The 24,536-nt window shown below is 54.7% G+C and overlaps 1 protein-coding gene across 12 annotated transcripts; it reads left to right on the forward strand.

Annotated features, from left to right (window-relative positions):
• The first annotated feature begins 1,842 nt into the window (after nucleotides 1-1,842).
• TPM3 (tropomyosin 3) lies at nucleotides 1,843-20,706 on the forward strand. 12 transcript variants are annotated; one of them, XM_036397881.1, is made up of 11 exons: nucleotides 1,843-1,971; nucleotides 2,339-2,464; nucleotides 7,720-7,853; nucleotides 8,635-8,752; nucleotides 8,942-9,012; nucleotides 10,350-10,425; nucleotides 10,898-10,960; nucleotides 11,091-11,160; nucleotides 12,932-13,010; nucleotides 14,801-14,864; nucleotides 18,910-19,547. In XM_036397881.1, exons 1-11 carry the CDS (start codon nucleotides 1,858-1,860, stop codon nucleotides 18,985-18,987), a joined length of 993 nt encoding a protein of 330 aa, XP_036253774.1. In that variant the 5' UTR covers nucleotides 1,843-1,857; the 3' UTR covers nucleotides 18,988-19,547. The 12 variants fall into 12 exon arrangements, with proteins under 12 accessions (XP_036253774.1, XP_054373604.1, XP_036253779.1 ...); XM_054517629.1 differs by lacking the exons at nucleotides 14,801-14,864; nucleotides 18,910-19,547 and adding an exon at nucleotides 18,074-18,607 and having other exon boundaries at nucleotides 1,858-1,971; XM_036397886.2 differs by lacking the exons at nucleotides 10,350-10,425; nucleotides 12,932-13,010; nucleotides 14,801-14,864; nucleotides 18,910-19,547 and adding exons at nucleotides 9,769-9,844; nucleotides 19,555-20,706 and having other exon boundaries at nucleotides 1,858-1,971.
• The last annotated feature ends 3,830 nt before the right edge of the window (nucleotides 20,707-24,536 follow it).

The following is a 24,536-nucleotide window of genomic DNA, read 5'->3' on the forward strand; positions in this document are numbered from 1 at the left end:
GCCGAGCGCGGTTATAAACGGCGGCCAGGCGACCCCCAAGCCAGAGCGCAGCAGAGTCCCCCAAGCTGGCCCAGGTAAGATGGTGATGGATGTGGGGTCCCTTTGGCCCCATGGCATGCTGCTCTGTGCCAGTGCATGTCATGGTTTGCCCTGACATGCCATGCCATGCCATGCCACGAGACCAAGCCTGCAGTGCCCTGCTCCTGCTTCATCCCGGCCACAGGACGCCTCCTGCTCCAGCACTGCATCCCGAGCAGCCCAGTACCAGCACAGCTGCCCAGCAGGCTCCAGGCACTGAGGTGAGGTTGGGTGCTGCCTCTGCAGTGCCTCAGGGATTATACCTGGGGCCCAGTACCAGCACAGCTGCCCAGCAGGCTCCAGGCACTGAGGTGAGGTTGGGTGCTGCCTCTGCAGTGCCTCGGGGATTATACCTGGGTACCCTTCCCACCCCAGCTCTCAGCATATTCTTCTTTTTCTCTTACAGGCAGCTGAGCTCCGGGTCCTCCCACCTCTGTCTGCCCCTGTCTCTGTCTGATATGTTTGATATTAGGTTGTTTTATTGGAAAACCAACTAAATATCAAACATATTCTTACAGCGCCAGGGATGCCCAACACCGACTTGGCCAGATGCTGCCTGTGCCGTATCTCAGGCAGGGGGACCCTCTGCACCCTGTGCTGCACCCTCTGCTAGTCCTCACTGCCACAATAAAACCTGTCTGCCCATCTCCATGGGATTGAGAGGGGGAGCCCAGAGCCGTCCTGGGGGTTGGCGGAGGTTTGGGATGGCAGCGGGGTCAGCGCTTGCCACCTGTCCCCCCGCTCACGCCAGGGATGATGACAATACAAAGGCCCGTGGCCCTGTGCCCAGCACTGCCTCCACTGCCCTGGCATGGGGGTGTTATTTATGGAGGTGCAGCCACTGCTCAGGGCCCTTGGTAGGCACTGTCCCCCCTCCAGTGCCCTGCCCAGGGTACCTAGAGCTGCCACCAGCTCTCTGTTCTCCGGGTCCCTGGGTGCTGACCCCTTTAGCCCTCAACATCTGTCCCTGGGTGGGAGCAGTGGATCTTCTGTGGGAGATCCTAACCTGATTTGTGGGGCCAGTGGGACCTGTGGGCCAGCACGAGGAGGCTGCAAATCCTTCAGCTGCGGACGAAGTGTCACCACTTGCCCTGAGAATTCCTCCCTGCGCCTGGGGAATCTGCTCCTCCAGCTGCCAACAGCATCCTCCCCCTCAGCACCAAGCACCACCACAGCTGGAGCTGGGCTTGGGGCTCAGCAGACTCCTGGGGGACTCTGCCCCTGGCTCTGGGGGCAGTTTCCCCTGCTGCTCCCTGCAGAGCCAAACACTCTCGGCCAAGCCCCTGCTCCCAAAATAGTGCCAGAATGATCTTGCCCTTTTCTATGCCGCCCCCAGGCAGGGGTAAATGTCAGCCCAGGGCCACCAAAACATCCTAAGGAGGAGGCAAATGGGGGGCGAGGACTTCATGCCAGTTCTGCACGGACCCAGTTCAACATCCTGAGGAAGCACTTGGGGCACCAGCCAGGGTGTCCTGTTGCACAATGGGAGGGGGCACCTGGAACAATGCAGGACCCCCTGTCACAGACCTGCTGCTGCTTTTTATAACGCCCCAGCTGTCCTCGGGAGCCCAAATAAGGCTGTGACCACCCGGAGCCCCCAGGACACACAATGGGTCCCAAGCACAGACTTTTTGGGAAGGTGGGGAGGCGGGTCAGCCCAAGAAAGGCAAAGGCACTGTGCTGGGCAGAGCTGATAAACAGTCAGTGGGGCACAGGCACCACAGCTGCCCTAGCCACCCCATTGTCTGTGTGCATCCCGCTGCCCACGGCCCACCGAGGATGGAGGCCATCAAGAAGAAGATGCAGATGCTGAAGCTGGACAAGGAGAACGCCCTGGACCGGGCAGAGCAGGCAGAGGCTGAGCAGAAGCAGGCGGAGGAGAGGAGCAAGCAGGTAGGGCAGAGAGCCACAGCCCCCAGCCCAGGGGTGGTGGGGGGTGCCTGTGCTGGGTTATGCTGAGCCCAGACCCAGCAGAGACTCTGCCTGGGGTATGAGAGTGTGTTGTATTGCACTAAATAGTTTATTTAGTTGTAAGTGTGTGACAGCTGCCACTATCCCCCAGCTCAAGGGCATGGGACAGCCCTGGACAGCCCTGGGGTGTGGGAATGGGGCGGACACTGTGGGGCAGAGCTGGCCCCAAGGAAGGGGCAGGAGGGATGCCATGGGGCAGAGCTGAGCCTGGGATGGGGCAGGCAGGGTTCTCTCGGGGTGCAGGGGTTCAGAGTGGTGCCCACCTGTGGTGACACCACTGTCCTTCCAGCTGGAGGATGAGCTGGCTGCCATGCAGAAGAAGCTAAAGGGGACAGAGGATGAACTGGACAAATACTCTGAGGCCCTGAAGGACGCCCAGGAGAAGCTGGAGCTGGCAGAGAAGAAGGCGGCGGACGTATGTATGGGGTGCAGGGTGGAAGCTAAGTGCTGCCTTGCCCCCCTTCCTGGTGGGACCGCAGCCCTCCCCTATGCCCTGGGGACACAGGAAGGTCCCTGTCCAGCTCGGTGTGCTCCCGGAAAAAATCTGTAGGTGCCTTTGAGCAGAGAATGGCCCTGTGAAGGACAAATCCGGAGGGCAGAGCTGGGCAGTGAGTGTGGGATACGGGGTCCACGTGTCCCCGGGAAACTCTGAGTCACGGCTGGGGGTGGTGGAGCCGAGCTCCGGGAAGGAGAAGGAGGAGGGGAGAGCCCTCATGCCCCTGCAGGCGGGGGCTCATGGGCAGCGTGAGCATTGCACAGCCCGGCTATTGTTGTCCGCTGTTTCCAGGAAAACAATGGTGCGAGCGGTGCAGGGTTTCAGCCGGCGGCGGCATCGAGAGGCATGAGGCCCCGCTCGTCACCTGTCAGGACCTGGCTGTCCTTGAGAGGCCGGGATGCCTCAGGGTCCGGTGTCAGAGCCACGCAGCCCAGCTCTGATGCAGAGAAGGCAGGAGCCGCCCTCTCCCACCGTGCTCGTGGGGAAGTGCCTGAGCCCCAGCGCAGCGCCTGGGCTGCTCTCGCTGGGAGCTCCAGAGCCCTGGAGCTTTGCTGCAGGTCCCTGTGGCCAGCCCTGCACTGGAACTGGCTTGTGTCGAGTGCAGCATCGCAGAGCTCTTCCTGCCCTCACACCCTTCTTGCCCCACCTTTGCTCCTTGTTGGCATTTTCCCTGCTGCCACCACATCCCCGCTTGGATCCCTCTCTGTGCACCTGCAGCCCCTTTTTCCTGGCTGCTGCCGCCAGGGTGGCCCATGGGGGTCCCCCAGTTTCCCCTTGGCTCTGGGAAGCGGAGAGATTTTGCACCCTGGAGCATCGAAAGGGCAGAGCTGCCTCCCGGGTGCTTCCAGCCCGACAGAGCCCTTTGGATTCCCACCTGACCCCTGGAAACATGCCGTGCCATACTGTGCCATGCCAGGCAAATGCTCCTGCAGCAAGTACCTGCCTGGCTGCCGAGGGTTTCAGGCAGGCAGCTCGGAGCCCTTCCCTTCTATCCACACACTTGAAGCATTGACAAATAAGGGAATGAGAGCAGTAACAGGGTTCGGTGATGCGTTTACCGAGCTCTTGGGGGGCTCTATGACCCTCATGCCACGGAGGAACACAGCTCCCAGCTCTGATCTTCGCAGCGTTATCCTCCTGACACGGGAGGGTTCTCACCGCGGGATTTCACACATGGAAGTGGAGCGGGAGCCTGGCGGCCACAGCCCTGCCCTGGGTGGGAGGAAGGAGCGGGATGTGCTGCAGACTCCGGAGGCTCCCGGAGCCCGTGGCGGGGCCGTGCCCGAACCAGCCCCGGGGCCCGGGGCAGGTGTGAGGGGGGTTCCGTGGGGCAGGGCCCGTGTGGATCCTCCGGGCCCGGTGAGGCCGTGCCTGCTCCCCGTGACACACGAGGCCACTCCCGGTGCCCCCACGCCCATATCGGGCGGGTCCCGCTGGACCCAGGTGCCCGTGGGGCACACCCCGGTGTTCTCCCTCGGCCCGGTGCCGGTGCCCCCATTCCCGCCGGTGCCGATGTACGTCCCCCACCCGGTGATGGTGCCCTATTCCCGCCCGGTGCCAATGAGTATCCCGCCGCCCGGTGCCGGTGCTCCATTCCCGCCGGTGCTGATGTGTGTCCCCCGCCCGGTGATGGTGTCCCATTCCCGCCCGCTGCCCCCATTCCCGCCGGTGCCGGTACCCCCGCCACGCCCCGGGCGCGGCGGCCGCTCCTCATCTCCCCGGTAACGCGCCCGCGGGGCGGGTCGGAAGTGACGTCACTTCCGTCCGGCCGTTCCGGGCGCGGTCCCGGTGTCTGGGGGTGGCGGGGCTGGAGCGGAGGCACCGAGCATGGCCGGGGCCACCACTATCGAGGCGGTGAAGCGCAAGATCCAGGTGCTGCAGCAGCAGGCGGACGATGCGGAGGAGCGGGCGGAGCGGCTGCAGCGGGAGGTGGAAGCCGAGCGCCGCAACCGCGAGCAGGTACCGCCGGTGCCGCCGCCGCCGCGCGGGGGCAGAGCCGGGCGGGCGGCGCGCCCGGGGCCGGGGGTCGCTCCGAGCCGCGGGGATGCCGGCCCGGGCCGAAGCGTCCGCCGGGAGCGGCGCTCTCGCTCTGTGTCCGTGGCTGCCCCTGGGACCCGCCCGTGGTGCTGAGCAGACACCGGGGCCGGGGGGGGCGGCCTGGCGTTGTTTCGCTGTTCCCGGTGTCCCGGCACGGACAGCAGCGGCGGAGGAGCCGGCCGGGGGGAGGAGGGGGAGGCCCCGGCCATCTTGTGCGGCCCCGAGCCCGGAGCTGCGCGGGTAAGATGGAAGGAAGGAGCGGGTTCCCTCGGGATGCGGCCGGCGCAGGAGCCCTCCCGAGCCCCGCATCTCGCCCGGCCCGGCGAGCGGGGCTCTGCGCTACCGGTACCGGCAGGGGAGAGCAGGGTGGGAGCGCCTGAAAGGGAGGAAGGAGCGGCGACAGCAGGATCTGAGCTGGCAGCGCCGTGCTCACCGCCGGAAAGGCCGGGAACAGGGGCGAGGTGACCACGGGCAGGACCTCGAGGTGACCCGGGCAGGACCTCGAGGTGACACGGGCAGGACCTCGAGGTGACCACGGGCAGGACCTCGAGGTGACCACGGGCAGGACCTCGAGGTGACATGGGCAGGACCTCGAGGTGGCCGCCTCACTTGGGTCTGGGACACAGGCAAAGCTGGCAGCGTTTTGGGGACAGGGATGAGGTGACACAGATGAGGTCCTTGCTCGAATCTAAGCGTGACTCTCATTGGATTTGCAGTGATTTGCTGCATTTGATGTGAAACTGAGTGCCCCCCCGAGTGCCCGAGCCTGTGTCTGTGACAGAACTGTGGCACTGCCAGGGATGGATCAGGCTCTGCTGCCCAGATCCATGGCAGAAGCTCCTGCCACTCCCAGGCCTCAGCTGGCTCTTTCTTTGCAGCCACATAAGGAATTCTCCTTGCAATAGCAGCATTGTCACGGGTACAGGCATATTTTTCCCAGCTCCCTTAATCTCCTTCAGGGGAGAGAACCAGTGCTCCCAGTACGGTGCCCAGGACTTGCCTGGGTCCTGGGGAGTCCTCTTGACTCTCTTGGGACAGCACTCGTGAGTTCTGAAGGCCTGGATGAGCTTCTCCTTTGTTTTGCTGGGCTCCAGGTGCTCCCTGGTTCAGGGCTGCCTTTGTGAAGGAAGCATGGAATAACAGAAATGTGCCCCTTGTACCAGGGGGGTCTGAAAGAGTCACCTGCAAGTGTCACCCCATGCTCTGGGGAAGCCTGACAGTTTCATCTGTATCTAGAGAGAAGCAGCAGAACAGGAGGTATAAGGACCCTGCTGCAGCAGGGGAGAGGCACTTCCTCAAAATGCAGGGTGGTTTTGGGTGGTTTTTGGGTGGTTTTGGGTTGAACGCTGCTTGCAGGAAGTCAGGGCTGAGTGATGCAGTTCAAAGGGTCAAGAAGTGGAGGCCCACTGCACTGGGAGAAGGAAGGAGGAGCTCCTCAGCAGCTGGTAGCCCCTTTAGTAGGGCAAAGATGCAGTCAGGCATCAAGTCCCCTTCTGGTTCTGTTTAAGGTATTGCTGTGCTCCTCTCCAAGCACATCACTTCCCCTTTCAGCAGGGTGGGTGTTGGCTCTGGGCACCAAAGGGGTGTGGGTTTCTCCAGAGCTGGGTGTACCTGCACGGGAGCTCCTCTGTGCCCTCCCAGCCTGGCCTTGGAACCTGCCAGGGGAGCCTCGGTGGGGGGAAGAGCTCAGACAGCCCCTCTGGGAGCTGGATGCAGCCAGTGTGGGACCCCACTGTAACACTGCTGCCTTTCATCACTCTGCTCCTCCCTGCTCGGCGTGGTGTGGCTTGGGAGGGTGCTTTGTTATGTGCAGCTGGGGTATTTTGTGCCTGTGCCTGGGTTTCTGCAAATCACAGTGCTGGCCTGGAATGGCTGCACTCCTGCCTGCCTGCCTGCCTGCCTGCCTTTGTAATCCTGTTGGGGAGCAGGATCCTGGACTCCCCAGGGGGCTCCAGTGGGATGTCAGAGTTCCTAAAGCATCTGGGCTCCCCTGGGCTTTGGCTGGAGTGGATGTGGCTGTAAGCAGGGGCCTCACGGCCAATCAGGTCATGCCCCCAGGGTCCCAAAAAAGATTGCAGCGAGTCTGTAGTTGACTGTTTAGTCTGGGTCTGATCCAGAAGAGGAGTGCCGCTGAAGGGATTTTCATCCTTGGCCTTGAGGTGCTTTGTTTTCAGCAGCACTGAAGGGCAGTTCCTGTCCTCTGTATCTGCCCTGGCTGTGTTCTGACTCGAGGCTGGAGCAAGCCACAGGGTGATGGCAGTGCTGTATTACCAGTGGCTCTGCCACACGAGTGATGAACTCTGAGCATGGTCTGTGCTCCCCACCATAGCCCAGCACTTTGGGGGCTGGCTTGTACCTTGTGGCCTCTTTGGAGGCTGACTAGGACATGGATTGCAGTGCTTGGGGTGGGGGGTGGGATGGCCTCTGATCTGTGCCAGTTCCTTAAAGCCCCAGTCACATTTCTGGCAAATGTCTGCAGGCTGTCAGCAGTTTCACCAGCTCCCAGTGTGTATGACTGAACCAAGGCAGCTATTGCTGGGGAGCAGCCTCCTTCACCTGTCTCAAGACTGGAGAAGGCTTTTGCTCCTTCTCTGGATTTGCTGGGAGGAAGGAAGCCTCAAGCACTTCAGGCTCTCTGTGGGGCTGTGGGCTCTGCAGCAACAAGCCCTGGGGCTGGGCAGCACCTTGTGAGCAGCCCAGCTTGCCAGCAGCACCCAGCACAGTCTGGCACATCGCTGGACATGTTAATCCTTCTCACCTTGCTGGTGAGAGGGTTTGCCTCAAGCAATGCTCATGTCCAGATCACAGCAGTAAACTGACTCTCTGCTAAGTGGCAGCTGTCAGCACGCTCTGGTGTGGTGGATAAACAGGACTGTGATGAATGGCCTGGCAGGATCCTGGCAGCTGCAGAGGCAGCCCTGGGTGTGTAAATCATCTCCTTCGTGTTTATGGCCTAAACTCAGAGCAGTGCAGGCTGGCAGCGAGAAGCCTGCAGAGCTAAGTGTGCTGCTTGCCTCTGGGAGAGTGGCTGAAGCATCCTGGGTTTGCTTTGTGTTCCTGTGTGCTGCTGCTGACCCCGTGGCAGATCTCAGCTGCCAAGCCTGCCCAGGCTGAGTGCCCTCCTCTGCTCCCTGCAGGCTGAGGCAGAGGTGGCATCTTTGAATCGCCGGATCCAGCTGGTAGAGGAGGAGTTGGACCGAGCTCAGGAGCGCCTTGCCACAGCTCTGCAGAAGCTGGAAGAGGCAGAGAAGGCAGCAGATGAGAGTGAAAGGTGAGCAAGGACTCCTGCTTGCACTCTGTCAGACACTGAGGGTCTGGTGCCATCAACTTTTTGGGGGAAGAGATCCCACACCAAGGCTTGAGGGAGTCAGTGCCTGCTTAGAGCAGCTAAACCAATGCTGATGAACCTGAGGCTGCTGATGGCCTTGATTGTCCTGGAACCTGAGGCAAGGGAGTGAGGAAGTGCCATGTGCCACCATGCATCCCCTCCTGCAAAGGAGGAGAAATACACGGGTTCAGGGACACCACTGCCTTGCAAAGGTGGCTGTGGGTGGGGCAGCCTCTCTGCCAGCATGCTCCCTAACTGGCAGATGTCCCCTGACCTGGCCTGTGATTCAGAGGGGAGTGGTCCACTTCCAGCTGTCTGATGTGCTTCCTCCTGCACACACCGTGAGCAGCCTGACCCAGCTGCTGGCCTGCCATAGAGAGACTTGGCTCTTCCTTCATTCCAGATGGGGAAGTGCTTGACTTGGCTGTGAGTCCCTAAGAAAGCTGGGCTTGTTCTCAGCAGCACTGCACTGCCCTTGGCCTGGGAACCCAGTGATCTGCTGGGGGAATGTTCCACAGAACAGTTAATCAATTCCAACAGCAATTGAGGTTGCTGTATTCACATCAGCCCAGAGGCCTCTGCCTTCTGCATTCAGAGGAATCATGGTTTATTGAGAAGCACTGTGCTTCCTGGGACTGCTGCTAATGCTCTGCAACTCATTGCACTGCTGGCTTGTCCAAGATTGTTTCCCACATCTCCCCTCCTTGTGCTTGCTTTTGGGCAGAGGCATGAAAGTCATTGAAAACAGAGCTCTGAAGGATGAGGAGAAGATGGAACTGCAGGAGATCCAGCTCAAGGAAGCCAAGCACATTGCAGAGGAGGCAGACAGGAAGTATGAGGAGGTGAGACCTTGAATCCTCTTCCTGCTGACAGCAAGTCTGGCTCTCAGCAGAGTCACATCAGTGCTCTGCCTGGCCAAAAGCTTCCCACAGCTCCAGTGGCTCCTGCAGGCATTCCTCCCTTCAATGCTCTGCAGAGCCTACAAGCTCAAAACTCTCCTCCTTCCTCTTGACTCTGCTTGTCCTTTCCAGGTTGCTCGGAAACTGGTGATCATTGAAGGGGATCTGGAGCGCACTGAGGAGAGAGCTGAGCTCGCAGAGTCGTGAGTAGTTCTGCTTGCATGCACCTGCCAGGTCTGCCTCTGCATGGGCACTAACACTGCATTGCCAACCTTGTTACACAAGGCCTGAAGCACAGGGTGGGTTTGGATCTGCAAAGAAAAGCAGTGAAAGCACTTCCCTCCTTGAAACAGGATTAGTTCCACCTAGGACATGGAGTTGGTGATGTGATTTGCCTTGGGTGGAGACACTCTGGCCCTTTGCATGGACTCACTCCCTAGTCATGGAGGCTGCAGAGCCTTCCTCAGCTCAGCATTCACAGCAGTGCTTTGTGTGTGCAGTCACAAGATGGTTCACAGTGCTTGTACTGAAGTGGCAGAGGCCTCCTGGGCCAGGGACTGAGGCGCCCTACGGGGTGGCCGAGGCTGCTCTCTGGGCCTCTCCAAGTATTTGCAGTAACCACTACAGGCTTCTGCACTGCTGAGCAGAAATCTGGGCTTCCTCTGCTCAGAGCAGAGACACAAATCCTGGTGTTTGGGCTCCTTTCATGTGTCCAGGTGCTTTAGCTGATCCTTGAGGAGCTGGTCAGGGCCTTTCTGTGCTCTGGGCCTTGTCTAACACAGTTGGTGTGTATGCAGCAGCAGCAGCACTGTGCTTCCCGCCCAGATGTGCATGTTGTGACCATGACTTTTTTGTGTTTCCCTTCCCCACCCTTTTTTGCTCTGTGGTGGTGTGGTTCTGGTGCTCCTTTTGACCTTGCCCCCACCTGGCTTGTGCCCCTGTGTGACCGTCACTAACAGTCATTGCCGGGAGCTGCAGGAGCAGATCAGAGTGATGGACCAGAACTTGAAGTGTCTGTCTGTTGCCGAAGAAAAGGTACTAACCTTTCCCTTCTTGAACCATTAAACCAAAACTCATGTGGTCTCCTCACTATGCTCCTCCCCTCAGCTTAACTGCGTCTCTCTCTTGCTCTCTCCTGGAACATTCTGTCTTCTCTGCCCATAAATGTCCCTTTTTGAGTGGTGGTGGTGGTGGCTGTCCTTCTGTCCATCAGAACAGCTTCCCTCCATACAGCACACTAAAAGTGAAGCTTCTCTTGGAGACTCCAAGTCTGGCAGAAACCTGTGTCCACATCTCGCTGCTCAGCCCTGTGCCCCGTGCATGTGCTGGCAGAACATCTCAAACATGAGCTCAGAGGCCAAAAGGGAACTTGCTTTCTGCACAGGTGCCTCAAAGCAGGGTCCTGTCTAGTCTGATCTCAGACAGTCTCCTAAAGAACTTCCTGATCTTCCCTGCACGTGGATTCACTTCTTGTCTCCTGTCTTTCCCTCCCACTTCTTCTTTTCCTTTTTTTTTCCCCTTTCCTTACAAAACCCCACAGTAAATGTTCCGAGCTGGAGGAGGAGCTGAAGAATGTCACCAACAATCTCAAGTCTCTTGAGGCTCAGGCTGAGAAGGTAGGGCTGCCTGTCCCAGGGCCAGAAACATTGCTGTTGTGCTAGGAGGGTAAACAGCAGAGCACCCACTGAGGTGGAAATGATTCAACTGCAGTCTTAAGCAAGCCAGGAGCACTGTGCTTGCTCTGCTGGGAGGGCTGAGGTATTTCATTGGAGGGTTTGGAAGCTGGGGTGGGGGAAGCCTGGCTGCCCTTCCCTGCCTTGGGGCAGACTCAATCAGCCAGGATGTTTAAGCTGCTAAAATGTTAAGATGAGAATTTTTCTGCATCCAAGTTTGTGTTCCATGCGTGATGTGAGACTTGCCACCTGCCCCAGTCCTGTTGGATTTGGGTGAGGATGTGAACCACTCCCAGGTGGAAAGTTTCTGCTGTCATGTGTGCTGCAGTGAGGAGTTTATGCTGCCCTCTGTAGTTGTGGGCTCTCTGGAGAGGGAGGTATCTGGGGCTGCTGACTGCTGACTCCTTTTCCACAGTACTCCCAAAAAGAGGATAAATATGAAGAAGAGATCAAGATTCTGACTGATAAACTCAAAGAGGTGAGTGACCATGTCAGGATGGCCCAGCTGGGTGAGCTGGCCTCAGCTTGACTGGGAAGAGGTGTGAAGTCCCTGTCCTTGGACTGGTGCCCTTTCCTGATGCCCTCACTGGTTTATTTCTGTCTGGCAGGCAGAGACCCGCGCTGAGTTTGCTGAACGCTCTGTAGCCAAGCTGGAGAAGACCATTGATGATCTGGAAGGTACATTCTGGGGATAGGAAACCAAGCAATGGGTGTTGAGTGAGAAGCTGAGCAGGGCTGTGTCTCAGGTAGCTGGAGAGCAGACAGGCTGCTGTGCTCCTCATTGCTTGGAGCACTGTCCCACTTGGCCTCCATGGTGAGGCTTGGCAAGAGTCCTGCCCTGTGCCTCTGCTCTGAAAACAGTTCCCCTGTGCTGCAGCAGGTCTCAAGCTCTTGATCCAAACACCTGGCCTTATCTAGATAGCTTCTGTATTTTGGTAGTGATGTCCTAAGGAATGTAACTAGATCCCTGTGGCCCCAGCTTAATCCAATTCTTTTAAGGAGTGGCATAGGAAAGAAACACCTGCACTTGTAAGAATTGGTCACAATAGCATACTTGTGTTATGCACAGAACATCATGCACGTGCTGGCTGCTGCAAATGGGGTCTTGCAGGTCAACCCCAGGAGTCAGTGAGTCTGAAACAGCCCCCATGAAGACTCAGACTGCCCAGTGTGAGTCCTGAACCAAGGTTAAATCCCCAGCAGTTCAGCCCACAGGGTAATCAGCCTGTGCCAAGGGGGGGGTTCCTTTCCTCCTCCCATTCCTTCACACAGTCCTCCAGGAGGACTCCTGAGGCCAGCCATTGCAGAACCTTGCCCCAAGCCACAGAAGGAGAAGGGTTCAGCTGCCTCCCTTAAATCTGGGACCGTGGCCAGATTCTTTTGTGGATTGCTGTGGCTGGAGTGGTGGTGCTGGGAAACCAAAACCCTTACAGGTCTCCTACCTTGACCACAGGTGTGCCTTTGTGGTCTTCCAGTGCCAGCTCTTGGAGATACAAAGCATTATCCTACTGTCTGGAGTCACTCTGGAGGTTTATTATCTAGAAATAGCAATGGTGTCAGCTGAGCTGTTCCAGAACTGCAGCCAAGCAGCAATCTGAGCCACCTCATGGTCCAGGACAAGCTTTTATTTGGAACTGCAAAAAGTCCTCCAAATCCCTGCATGCTCCCCTTGAAACCTGTTGATTGAGAGTTGGCTCTGGTCTACAGCCTTGCTGCTGAGGTGACCTAGTTCATGACAAATGACAAAGTTCCCCAGGCTCTGTGAGGCTGTTAACAGCATGCCCAGCTGTACTACAGCCCAGCTGCCAGAGCTGGAGCTGTCTGTGCCAGCTCTGCAGGGCTCAGGGATGTGTCAGCACAGTTCCAGGCCCACCCCTCCCTGGAGGCAGAGAGCTGCCTGTCTACTCCATTATCTGATGGAGAACACTGGTGTGGCCAGTCTGCTCCCCCACCTCACTGCATCCTGCAGGATTGGAATTTCCTCTGATGCCCAGCTCTATTGCATGACTGACTTCTCCCAAGCCAGTCTTTGCATTGAGACACAGGTGAGAACAAAGCACCTCAATTATCAGTGCTCTCCTTAGGTGTAACAAGCTTCTCCCTAAGTGGATGGAGTTGCCTTTCCCTGCTGCTCCTCCTGACACTGGTTCCTGCTGACCTAGCTGGACAGCTTGTTTTTACAAGGTGATGTGGTTTGAGTGCTTGGCTCTGCTGCCCTCGGAGCTGGATTGTAATCCTGGAAGGCACTTGTGGGTCACTTGGGTCCTCAGGCTGCTGGAACCCTCCTGTTCATTGTTGGGGATGAGCACAGAGTCGTGATGGCTCCACATCTAACTTCATTTGCTTCTGTTCGTGTACGCCATCGTGCTTTTCCCGACCCGGAGTGTTGGAAAAACTCTTTGCCTTCCCTCATTTTTTTCCTTTTGTTCTCCTCCTAAACCTCTTCTAGATGAGCTCTATGCCCAGAAACTGAAGTACAAAGCAATTAGTGAGGAGCTGGACCACGCCCTGAATGACATGACTTCCATGTAAATATGAGCTGGCTGGCGTTCGCCTCTCGCTTCAGCAGCCTGGACCGCCAGTGCTTGCTTGGTTTGCTGTGGTTTCTGTAGTTGGAGAATTGTCCAGGTTACTTCTACAGATCTGCCCAAGGAGCCCCAGCATGCCATCCTCTAACTCTAGGTCCTGGTGGTCTGCATGTGTAACCAAGTGCTGTGCTGGCCTGAAAGGGTTCTGACTTAAATTTGAGTGCAATTCCCCTTCCCACTGGGAAAGGCTTTCTCAGGAAATGTGGCTTTGTCATCTGCTGGAGCCACTGGGCCATGGTCTCAGGATTCCTTCTGGAAGAGGCTGTGGATAGTGCTCAGGTGGATTCCTTAGGAATTGCCACAATAGGCTTGAGATGGGCCAGATCATGAACTGATCTGTGGAAGTAGCTGAACTTGTGTGTTTCTGCAACTTTGCTCCTTAGCTTTGTTCAGATCTGCAGTGGGTGCTGCTAACAACTGCTCCTTTTGGTCCTTGCACTAACCTAGGAGAGGCCAGGTCCTCACCCCACAGAGAAGAGCCTTAACACGAGTGTCCCAACGTTCCCCAAGCAGAGTTTGCTGTGCACAAACACTGAGGCTTTTCTTAAAATTAGTGTCTCCTTCTGTCTCACACAGATAAGTCTTGTGGTTCCAAACTCCACTTTGGATTTGTCTCTCTGCTTGGTGGCTTGTTCTGCATCTGCACCCGGCATTCACGCTCTCTTCATCTCACTCTGAATTCCAGTACCTTTTTCCAGTTACTGTGCACAGGGCATCCCTGGGAATGGGTGCTGTAAAGACACAGAAGCAGCAGCCCCCCAGTTCTGCTGCACTTGCTCCCAAACAAAGCTTCCTCTGTGTGACCTGATGTGCCAGACACAGCCTGCTCTGAGGGGCTGCCCTTTCTGTGTTGGGGGAGCGGGGAGGATGTTGTTCTCATCTGCATATCTTGTGTGGAGCCATAAAGCTCTTTTTGTATTTCTCTTGCCTCTTGCTCGAGCATGATGTCACCTTTTTTAAGGAAAACAGTTCCTGTATAAATGGCTGTTGCTTTGGAGAAATGGGTTTCTAGTGACCACTTGCTGCTTTAGAGTAACTGTCTCAGCATTGCCTTCCAACTGGAGTCACTCTCAGTGGAGCACAGACCTCACTTGCACGCTGGATTTTTCTTTGAGGTGTGTCACTGGCTCCCAGATGTGATGGCAGCTTTGCAGGCAGGGCCTGTGGGGTCAAACTGGAGGCTGGGGGTTGCAGCAGGAGGCCCTGGAGCTGTGCCTGACTGAAGACACTCCTCATTCCTGCCTGCTTTGGAGTGCTCACCAGCACTGGTTGCCAAGCACTGGCTTGCAGTGGGAGGTCACACACCTGATAGCTGTTAGCCAGGGTATGGAAGCCAATAAATCCTGTGTGAGCTCTGGCTGGTTTCCACTGGGGAAGAACTGGTTGGGCGTGAGGTGCTGCCTGTGCCAAGGGGAAGGATGTGTGGCCTCTTGCTTCAGGAATGAGAAGGCACTGCAGCAGGGCTGTGAGCATCTGAGCCAGGGAATCTTTTGCAGAGCCCTTCCCTCCCCATGCAGGGGCTGGGGGCTGCAGGATCCTTCTAGAAATGTGGCATGGAGCTTCCCACTGAGCACTGGCACTGGGCTGTGAGTGCCTGGCGTGTGTCACTGCTGGAGCTGTTGCTGGTTGATGTGGTATGATAAACACTGGTCACCCTCAGCACAGTATGTGCTGCCTCATGGTGGTTGGTCAAATTCTTTTTCCTTTCTGGATCTGTTCATCTGCCCCAGTGCCCGAAGAGCCCTCCGTGAGCAGAGTTCTGATGCCATGGCACACTTCCCGTGGCTGTCTCAGGTTTGTGCCCTTCTGCTCTCCACGTGACAGCACTGGCAGTCAGGATACTCTAGGCACACTCATCTGCCCCAGCCTGTCCCACTCTGCCTTTGGTGGCAGGTGGGGAAGGGAGGGAGCATTCAAGGGATCTCAAAGTGTGGGCTGACTCTCCTGGGATGTGGGGCTGTGCCCCATCAGCACAAAGCAGTGTCCTAGTTTGAAAAGTGAGTGAGTTTTTTGGGATGCTGTGGTCAAGCAGGAACACAGAACTCTTCAGTAACCCCACTGCAGCTGAGTTGAGGATCTGGATCCTGTGGGAGGGCAGGGCTTCTGTAAATGTGAAGGTTTCCAGTCCAGTGTTCCACTGTCAGCTCTCAAGACAATAGGGACACCATCATTTTCTGCCAGTATTTCAAGGGAGGGTGTCAGAGGAGGGACCAGGTTCTGCTCAGTGCTGCCCAGCAGTAGGACAGGCAAACATGGAAATTGATGCCCAGGAAGTCCCACCTGAACACAAGGAAGGATTTCTTTCCTGTGTTGGTAACTGAGCACTGAGCAGATTGCCCAGATACCGTGTGAAGTCTCCCTCACTCGAGATATTCCAGAATGATCTGGACACCATCCTGTGCCAGGTGCTCTGGGCTGACCCTGCTTGAGCAGGGAGGTTGGACCTGAACCACAGTGGTCCCTTTGAACCTCAACCCTTCTGTGATTGTCAGTGGTGGGAGGTGGCAGCCTCACACCTCACACAGGGAGGTCTGGTTGCACCCTGCCTCTTGCTGTGGGGAGCTGGTGGCTCTGCCCTGCTCAGTGGTGTTCCCAGGAATGTTATCTAAGGCTGGGCTGTGGCAGGCCCTTTCCCCACTCATCCAGAAGGAATCCACTCTGGGTGGTGGATGGGGATGTGGGTGGGTGATGCAATGGTTACCCTGGGAGGTTTTGGAGGCATCTGGTCTGACTGGATTGCTGGGCCTGTGCAGGCTGGTTCCAGGGAGCTGTGCTGTGCTGTGGGAGTGCTGCAAACTCAGGTGAACTGACCAGGAGGGCCAGCTCCTGGGGCTCTCCACGTCCTGGGGCTCCCTGAGTGCCAGGGATAGCTGGTGAGGCTGCCCTGGGGGTGGGCAGAGAAAGGAGCAGGCCAAACATGGCGTGGCTGCTGCAGACCTGGACAGGTGTTCCATGTGGAGAAGCTGTTCCTGAAGTGTGGGAAGTTTAGTCATGCTGAACCCTCCAGTCTGCTGCCTTGTGTGGGTGAATCATCAGCTCCCTGTGCACAAGCAGGAATGTTTGCTTGGGAGCTGCAGCTGTTGCACCAAGTTCTGCTGAGCACAGTTCACTCTCATCATCCTCTGCCACTGGGGAGGCCCAGCACCAGCCTGGATCTCTCAGGTCTGGGGACAGACATTGGGGCTGCTCAGAGCACCGTGGAGCCAGAGTCCCTCACAACAGCAAGAGCAGCTGTTGTGCAAGGCATGGGCCAGGATGCCACGCACCCACAACTTCCCTCAACTTCCCCATTGTGGTAGGTCAAAAATCAAGTTCTCTGCCTGTGCCTTGGTCCCTTGGTAGCTTTAAAGAAGGGCCAATCAATCAGCATTACTGCCCTCTCCTGCAGAGTGAGGTGCAGTTAGAGGGTCCTGAGGGCTGAGAGAAGCTGAGAGTGAAGCTGAAGTTGAGCTTTCCCCTCTGTGTGCTGGTGTTACACTGGAGGGACTGAGCTGAGACTCTGGGGAGGGTGATGTGCTTTGACTCCTCCATGTAAACCACTCCACTTTCTGGAATTTTACCCAGCTAGGTCTTGTTCAATTGCAAAATATTCTGAGATTGAAAGCAATGAGGACAGGTCCCCTTCAGGGGGTGCCTGTCACTCTTGCAGTGAGAATGACACAGGAACAGGCAGGAGGCAGGATTGTAGAAAGAGCAAAGAAGGTTTTATTCAAGAGAACCACGTGATTTAAATAGAGTGATATGATAGATTCTATTTGATTGGCTAACTAACAAAAACGTCTTCCTCACACACTGTCTTTGAGAAGAACAGAAAGACGAAAAAACACCACCTGCAGATTGTTTATACTTTAAAAGTTATCACATCCTTATAACTCCCTAAAAATTCTCACAAGCCACTGTGAGAAACAGTGTTTGTTTCTCTCTGTCTGTCCCATGGCATCCACAGGTGCCTGAGAGTCTTAGGGGCCTCATGGCACAAAGATTAGAGGGGAAGCCAAGGCCAAGGCTGTGCTCTGGGCTCACTCCTCCAGCAGAGGCATCACACTGTGTCTCACTGCAGGTGGTGCTGGTCACTTCTGCCAGGCTGGAAGATGATGTGTAAGGGGTTTTTTTTTTCCTGCCTGGAATTCCCCAAAGTGCAGGAATTGGAGCTGTCAGGCTGGGAGGACTCTGCCCATGCAAATGAGCAGGAGAGATGCTGAATGTGTTCTCTGTAGTGGCTGGACATTGCCACCCAGCCCTGAGAAGTGACAGATCTGGAAAGGGACCAAGCTTGCTGATGAGCATGAGTGTGGCTGCTGGACCTCTGTGGGGCTCTAAGGACAGGGACTGCAGAGGCCACAGCTGCAAAGGCAGTGGCAGCTTGTGCCCTGCTCATGGAGCTGTTCTGGGGCAGATGTAAAAGAGGACCCTGTGCTCCAGAAGTCCCTCTGTCCTGTACCTGAAGCAGCTGCTGCCTCCAGTCCTAGCTGGGCTGTTAGTGTGGCACCAGGCATGTTCTCAGAGGAGGCTTCTCCAGGCCAGGGATGAGATGTTTCCATTCTCAGTTCTTCTGGTGTGCCTGTCCTGCTGTTCAAACCCTGTCATTCCCGCTGCAGTGTGGTGTGGCTCCCTCTGGAAGCTGTTTCTGGTACAGCTGTGGCAGGACTCGTTTCTGCAGCGTGCTCCACAGGCTTAAAGCACATCCCAGATCTCTGTCCTTGCTGGGGTCCAGCCCAGCCCTGCCTGCAGGCTCCTCTTCTGGGTGTCTCTTCTTCCTTTCTTTGCCTTTGCACATCTTGGGCAGCACTTTCACTTCTGCCCACACTTGGCTTCCTCTGTCATCTTCCTGGGCTGAAGCACAAGTTAGAGAAAGACAAACTTTTGGGAATAGCTGTCTGTCCTCAGAAGCACACACTGTGGAGACAGCTTGTTTGATGTGCTCATCTTGGTGCTCTACTAACCTTTCCCTTTCTCTCTTTTTCTCTTTCCCTCTTGTTTCCCTTATCCTGTCGCTGCTGCAGAGCGCCTGTACAGCCAGCTTGAGAAAAACCGCCTGCTCTCTAACGAGCTGAAGTTAATGCTGCATGATCTGTGTGACTGAGAAGGGGCCCACTAATCCCATTAACAGCTTATTGCCACCACCACTGCTGTGGACCACACTGAAATCTGATCATTAACACTGGCAGACTTGCCAATTTTGTGCAATTGCTGCTTTTTAATGAGGCACTTGGATTTATCCTGTCATTTATTTAAGCTTTTTTTTTAATATATAAAGGTAACTTCTATTCTTGGTGAAGTCACCCCCAGACTTGGCTGGGTTTTGACCAGTCTTGTTGGCTTGTCCAGGGGGTCCTGCCTGGCTCCTCCATGGAACCAGAATTGCTGCACCTCCCAAATGAGGGGTGGGCTGAAGTTAGACTTATGTCTGCTTGAAGCTGCCTGTCAAGTGCTACAACTTAATTTACTATTAGCTGAATGACTGTAGGATTTCCTGGTGCATGGAATGATGGCTTCTACCAATAAAGGACTGACCCTGTGGTCTGTGAGACATTGCACACCTGTAGTACGTTCCTATTTAGGGGAGCCCTAACTGAGAAGGTTTGGGGGCAGCAGTAATTTCCCAGGCCTGACCCCAGTGCAGCTGGAATGGGTTGGGAAAGCTCACAGACATCTTGACAGCAAGTGCCAAAATGCACAGCCTGGAGCTGTGTCCTGGGTGCCTGCAGGGAGTATTGAAATGCTGCTGCTGTTGCTCATGCTCGAGGAAGGCTGTTCTCTCTCTGTGCAGTTTCTGGCCCTGGGGAGGTTGGGAGTGGCTTTGGCAATCTGCCTGTACCTAAAGGACATTTTTCCACAGCCTGTCTGTCCCGTGTCCCAGCGTGTGGATGTCTCCAGTGATATGGGTGGGCTCACCTTTGGAGTGAAGCCTACTTAGAGCACTAGCTGCTGATCTGCTCTCCTCCTGGCTTAAGGAACATGTGAGAATCGACTGCACAGCTGCCTGCAGTGTTGGGCAGGCTGCAGCTCCCTCACTCCTCACTCTGCCTGTCACTGCCCCAGCTCCTGCTGCCCTTGGGGCTGGTGGTCTGCTCCCTGCTGCTGCCCTGTACTGAGGGGAAGGGGGGCACAACCAGCTGGAGTTCCAGGGGTGTTTTGCTCTTGGGTGCCTTGCTGGGCCACTGTGTGTGTCAGCTGTGGAGGTGTGGAAGCCCTGGGAAGAGCTGGCTGCACTCAGAGACGCCTGCATGTGAAACACTGACCAGAACTCTGGCTAAAGGTGCACCGTGGCCATTCTGGGAGCACCAGCAGTGTGAGAGGCGAGGGCTACACACGAGCCAGGTAACCTCAAAGCTTCCAGCTGCACCCAGCCAGGCTTCCAGCTGCACTCCAGCCCCAGGATCGCTGCAGCTGCGTGGGGAAGGGGCTGGCACAAGCTTTCTTTGGCAAAGGACTCTCCCTTGTCTGATGCTGATTTGTAACTCTGGACTCTTGTTCTTGGCAGATAAACTGAAATCCACCAAAGAGGAGCATCTCTGCACGCAAAGAATGCTGGACCAGACCCTGCTAGACCTGAATGAGATGTAAAGGATCCCTGCCACTGCCTCTGCCATGCGATGCCAGCCCAGCTGCTGCTGCCCTCTAACCCTGGGACCAGAGTTTACTTTCTGTTGCCAACTTGACCAAACACAAATCTCCTTAGTTCCAGGGTTAAAGGCCACCAGGTTGGGCAGAGCTTCAAACAGCATCATTAAGGGAAGTAAACAATGCAATAATGTTTGGAGAGCATGTTTGAGATGTACACATTTTGTAACTACCTTTTTTTGTAGCGACCATTATAAACATTCCAAATAACGTGTGAGGCTGGTGAGCTACACTTCAGAGCTCTTGGCTTTAGAATTTGGTATTAACCTTCTGTTAATTGGCTCTGGGCCACCCTGCTTTGGCAGGGCAGGAAACAGATATGATGGTTCTGGCTGCGAGTCAGAGTAGCCAGGCTAGGGTGACAGCCTGTTGAGAGAACTTCCTTTTCCAGGAGCTGTTTGCCAAAAGCACAGTTCAGTTTTTCAGCTTTAAGGTAGCTCTGTGTTGGGAAGGAACAACTTGGGTGAAAGGTGTCCTTTTTTGGGGGTTGTTGTTTTTTTCTTAAGCCAAGCCAGTCATCTGAACAATTGAACCAATTGAACTTCACAGGGATCGTGTCCCTTTCCCTCCACACCTGAAGGGCTTAGAGAAGCCACTGTCCCTGTAACCCATTGCTACCCTGGAGCTGACTTTGCCTTCACTAAGTGCTGATGCACCAAGCTTCACTGCTCATCACTGGGTTACACTTAACAACTTAAGAAAAACAGCCTTGTGTCCTTGGAGAAGTGTTTTTGCCTACCTGGAGGGAGGGAGCCAAGCCTTCCCTCCTGCCCAGGACTGCTCTTAATTGTCTTAATTGATTCCAAGCCATCTCTCTGTGCATTGCTGATGTGTTGTGTTGTGAGGTGTGAGTGTGGCACTGCCATGCTCACAGTAACTTGTGGTTGGAGCATGCTGCCTGGTTGTAGCAGTTTTTGGGGCCAATCTGGAGACAAAAAACATATCCAGTGTTTTGATACTAAATTGAAAAATTGTGTTACTGTCTTTTGAAATAAAAACTGATCCCTCCACATGGCTGCTGGCTGCAGAGCTTTACTGTGTGGGCTTGTGGGGGATGAGGGTGGGGATGAAGACTGGTGTAGGTGCCCATCCCTGTGACCATGTTCACAGGGGTCTGAGGATGAGGGAAGAGATGAGGATCTGACTCCATGTTTCAGAAGGCTTGATTTATTATTTTATGATATATATATTATATTTAAACTATACTAAAAGAATAGAAGAAAGGATTTCATCAGAAGGCTGGCTAAGAATAGAAAAGCAAAGAATGATAACAAAGGTTTGTGTGTCGGACAGAGAGTCCGAGCCAGCTGGGCTGTGATTGGCCATTAATTAAAAACAACCACATGAGCCCAATCCCAGATGCACCTGTTGCATTCCACAGCAGCAGATAACCATTGTCTGCATTTTGTTCCTGAGGCCTCTCAGCTTCTCAGGAGGAAAAATCCTAAGGAAAGGATTTCATAGAAATGTGTTTGCTGACACATCCCTTGGGGCTTGGAGCAGGCACAGGGTAAGGAGCACTTCCCATGGCAGGGGTGCAAAAGCAGGACTGTGCTGATGAGTTCCTCAGCCAGTTTAGAGCCCACTGAGTTGGGTGGAAGTGTTAATCTGCAAAGCCTGGCTCCAGTAGTGTGACAGTCAACAAAGCCAAGTGCCAGGGACTGTCTTTGGATCACCACAACCTGCTGCAGTGCTCCAGGCTTAGGCAAAAGTGGCTGCAGAGCTGGAAAATAACCTGGGAGTGCTGGTTGGCAGCAGCTGCACACAAACTGGTGTGTGCCCAGCTGGGCAGGAGGCCAAGGGCACCTGGCTGGTACCAGCCATGGTGTGGCACTGGGAGCAGGCAGTGCCCGTCCCCTGTGCTGGGCACTGCTGAGGAACCACAAACCCTGGGGTCACAGGGGAAGGTTCCTCTCCCTGAGCAGCAGCAGCAGAGGAAGAACTTGGATGGTGAACTGACCCAAAACCCCCCATGCCCTGTTTCCCTGCACTGCCAGTGGGAAGGAGGGAGGGGCTGGGGGAGGAAGGTGTTTTAAGGGCTTGTTTTACCTCTCATTATCCTCCTCTAATTCTGTCAGTAATAAATTCACTTTGCAACCCTAAGCTGAGCCTGTTTTGCCCTTGAAGTGTTTTCTCCCAGTCTTTATCTCAATTCATTAAACCCTATATTATTTTTTTTTCTCTCCTGTACCCAGCTGTGCCAGGGGAGGGTGAACCAGTGGCTCTCCTGGGTGCCTGGTGTTGGGCCAGTGCCAAACCATGGCAATCCAATCTAATCCCTGCCCTCTGGCAGTGGGAAGCCATCCCCCCTCATCCTGGCACTCCAGGCCCTTGTCCCAAGCTCCTCTCCAGCTTTGTAGGAGCCCCTTTAGGCACTGGAAAGCTGCATTTTCCTGAGCTGGGGAAGGTTCGGAGAGTAGAAGGAACCATCTTGAAAAAAAAACCCCAAATTTTGAGCTCAGGGTCTTGCCATGGGGAAATGGGCATGGCTGTGAGGCAGGAAGCTCTCACCTGGTTTAGTGGCCTGGAGGTGCAAGAGGCTGCTGCAAATCGAACAGGAGTGGGGCTGAGGGGATGCTGTCCTGCCTGGTGTCAACACCAAAACCTGGAGCTGAGGGACAGTTGGAATGAAACAAAAGTTCTTGCACAGAATAGAACTTGCCCTTAAACACGATGAATTTGGATATTGCTGTCTTCTATCATGGCACCTTGAGGGTCCTGTGCTCCTCCAGAGGTTGGGCAGTGCTGTGCAAAGTGTGGGCCTGGCACAGCATCCTCCTCTCTTTGCTCACCAGAGTCCCCCTGACACAGAGCTCCAGCTGGATCCCATCTCCCAGTGTGCCCCCATCCTCTTTCCTAGCTATGACCAATCTGATTGGTGATAAAAAGAGGCTGTAAAGGCAAACAGGATATTTTGGAGCCTGATTCCAAGTTTCTCCAATTTTCTTCAACTGGATTCCAAGTTTCTCCAAGTTTTTTCAACTTCCCTGAGTAGTTAGTTGGGTGCTCTGAGGACATGCCTATTCTCTTTTGATAAAATAAAAATAAATAAAGAATTCTTGCACCACAACAAGGATGTTCACATGTTAGCCCATTTGCTCTTCCTGATTGCACTGTGTTGTAGAAGCTGATTTTTTAGGCAAAGTAAGCAAATTATAAACTCAATTATAAATCCCTTATGTTTCTTTCTTCTCCAGGAATATATTCTTTCTTTGTAACAGCTTCCATCCCATTGGCAGTGGACAGCTCAGTCTTCAGGCAGAGGCAGCTTGAAAATGCAGTGATTCGAAAACTGAAGCTGGCATCTCTCCACCTGATGGGCTTCTCTCTAAATCCCACCAGTTAACTCAGCTGCAGACTGGCAGCAGTGGGCCCCAGAGCTGGGAAAGCCTCTGTCAGGGTTGCCTTTGTGAGACTTCTCTGCTGCTTGCTGGGTTTGTTTTTTTCACTGTGGAGTGTTTGGATTCAGGAATTGGTTGTCAAATGATTTGGATACTTAGAGGATGAAGAATGAGAATGCTTCTGCTTCAGTCCCTGCTTCCAGAAAAGTTTCACAGTGACCATTGTGCCTGTTCCTCGCTGAAATCTGGGCTCTGGCAACGGGAACATGTGTCTGGTACAGAAATCAGCATTGCTGCCACTCTCATTGCTCTGGGACAAAGCCTAATGCAACTTTCAGCTTTCCAAACCAATTTTGGAGTGCTTCCACTATTAATCCTAGGATTAATAATTTTTTAAAAATAGACTTGCATTTCTTAATGGAAACCACGTTACCAAGTTGTTGCTGATGGCTCTTGGGAGCAAACCTCGTGTTTTATTTCAGGTTTCACCATCTGCACAGGAGACAGGAGGACGCTGCAAGTGAAGCTGTATCTGGTGGCTGTGTGAGTTTATGACACCAAAGTGTATTTATCTGATGGGAATATGTGTTTACTTAACAACGAGCAGCTGCCAAATGGAGTGCTGTGGGTAATTGGGCTACAGATTTTAGCACTAATAAGGAAAGAAGAGAGTAAGAAGGAACTTAACCCTCGCTGTGATGTTATCTCAGTCTCTCCCTCACACACAATTCTATTCCCATATATTCACCAAAAATCCTCTGTGTGACAAACCACTACAGAAGTGCAAAATTCTGGGAGTATTTTTGGAAAGTGCACTGGGTTTTCCTTGGAAGGGAACACACTGTCCACTGGCTCTGACAATTCACAGAACCTGACAATAACTCACCACTGTAAAGCAGAATTGTTTTCTGTTCTGCAGGTAAGAGGCAAAGGTGATAGTAATTTTCCTCAGGTTTTTTCTCTCTAGTCCCTCAGGCCATACAGAAACACTCTTGTTCACATCTGTGTGAAAGAAACTGCTCCCTGCTTCAGGTTATGCCATATTCCATAGAGTTCAAACACTCACAGACTGCTTTGGGCTGGCAGGCACCAACCCATTCCCCCCCTGTGCCACGGGCAGGGACATTTCCAATGAACCAGGCAGTTTCAAGTCCCTGAACGCTTCCAAGGATGGGGCAGTCACAGCTTCTCTGAGCAAACCCAGGGCCTCACCAGCCTCACAGGGAAAAATCCCCAATATCCCAGCTAACCCTGCCCTTTGGCATTGGGAAGCCAATGAGTGCCTTGTTCTGACGTTCCAGGCGCTTCTCCAAAGTCTCCCTACCTTCATCTCTTCCCTGCTCCTCACCCAGACAAAGCTTCTCCATGATGCTGACTATTGTTAGGAAAATAAATCCACAAACACCAGAGGTTTCTGTCCAAAAAGGAGACAGAGGAATCCTTTCTGGCTTTATCAGAATAAAGGGAGAGGCCATGGGGCATTCCCCTGGGATCTCTCAAA

This window comes from Molothrus ater, chromosome 29 (assembly GCF_012460135.2).
Source record: "Molothrus ater isolate BHLD 08-10-18 breed brown headed cowbird chromosome 29, BPBGC_Mater_1.1, whole genome shotgun sequence".
Classification (NCBI taxonomy): Eukaryota; Metazoa; Chordata; class Aves; order Passeriformes; family Icteridae; genus Molothrus; species Molothrus ater.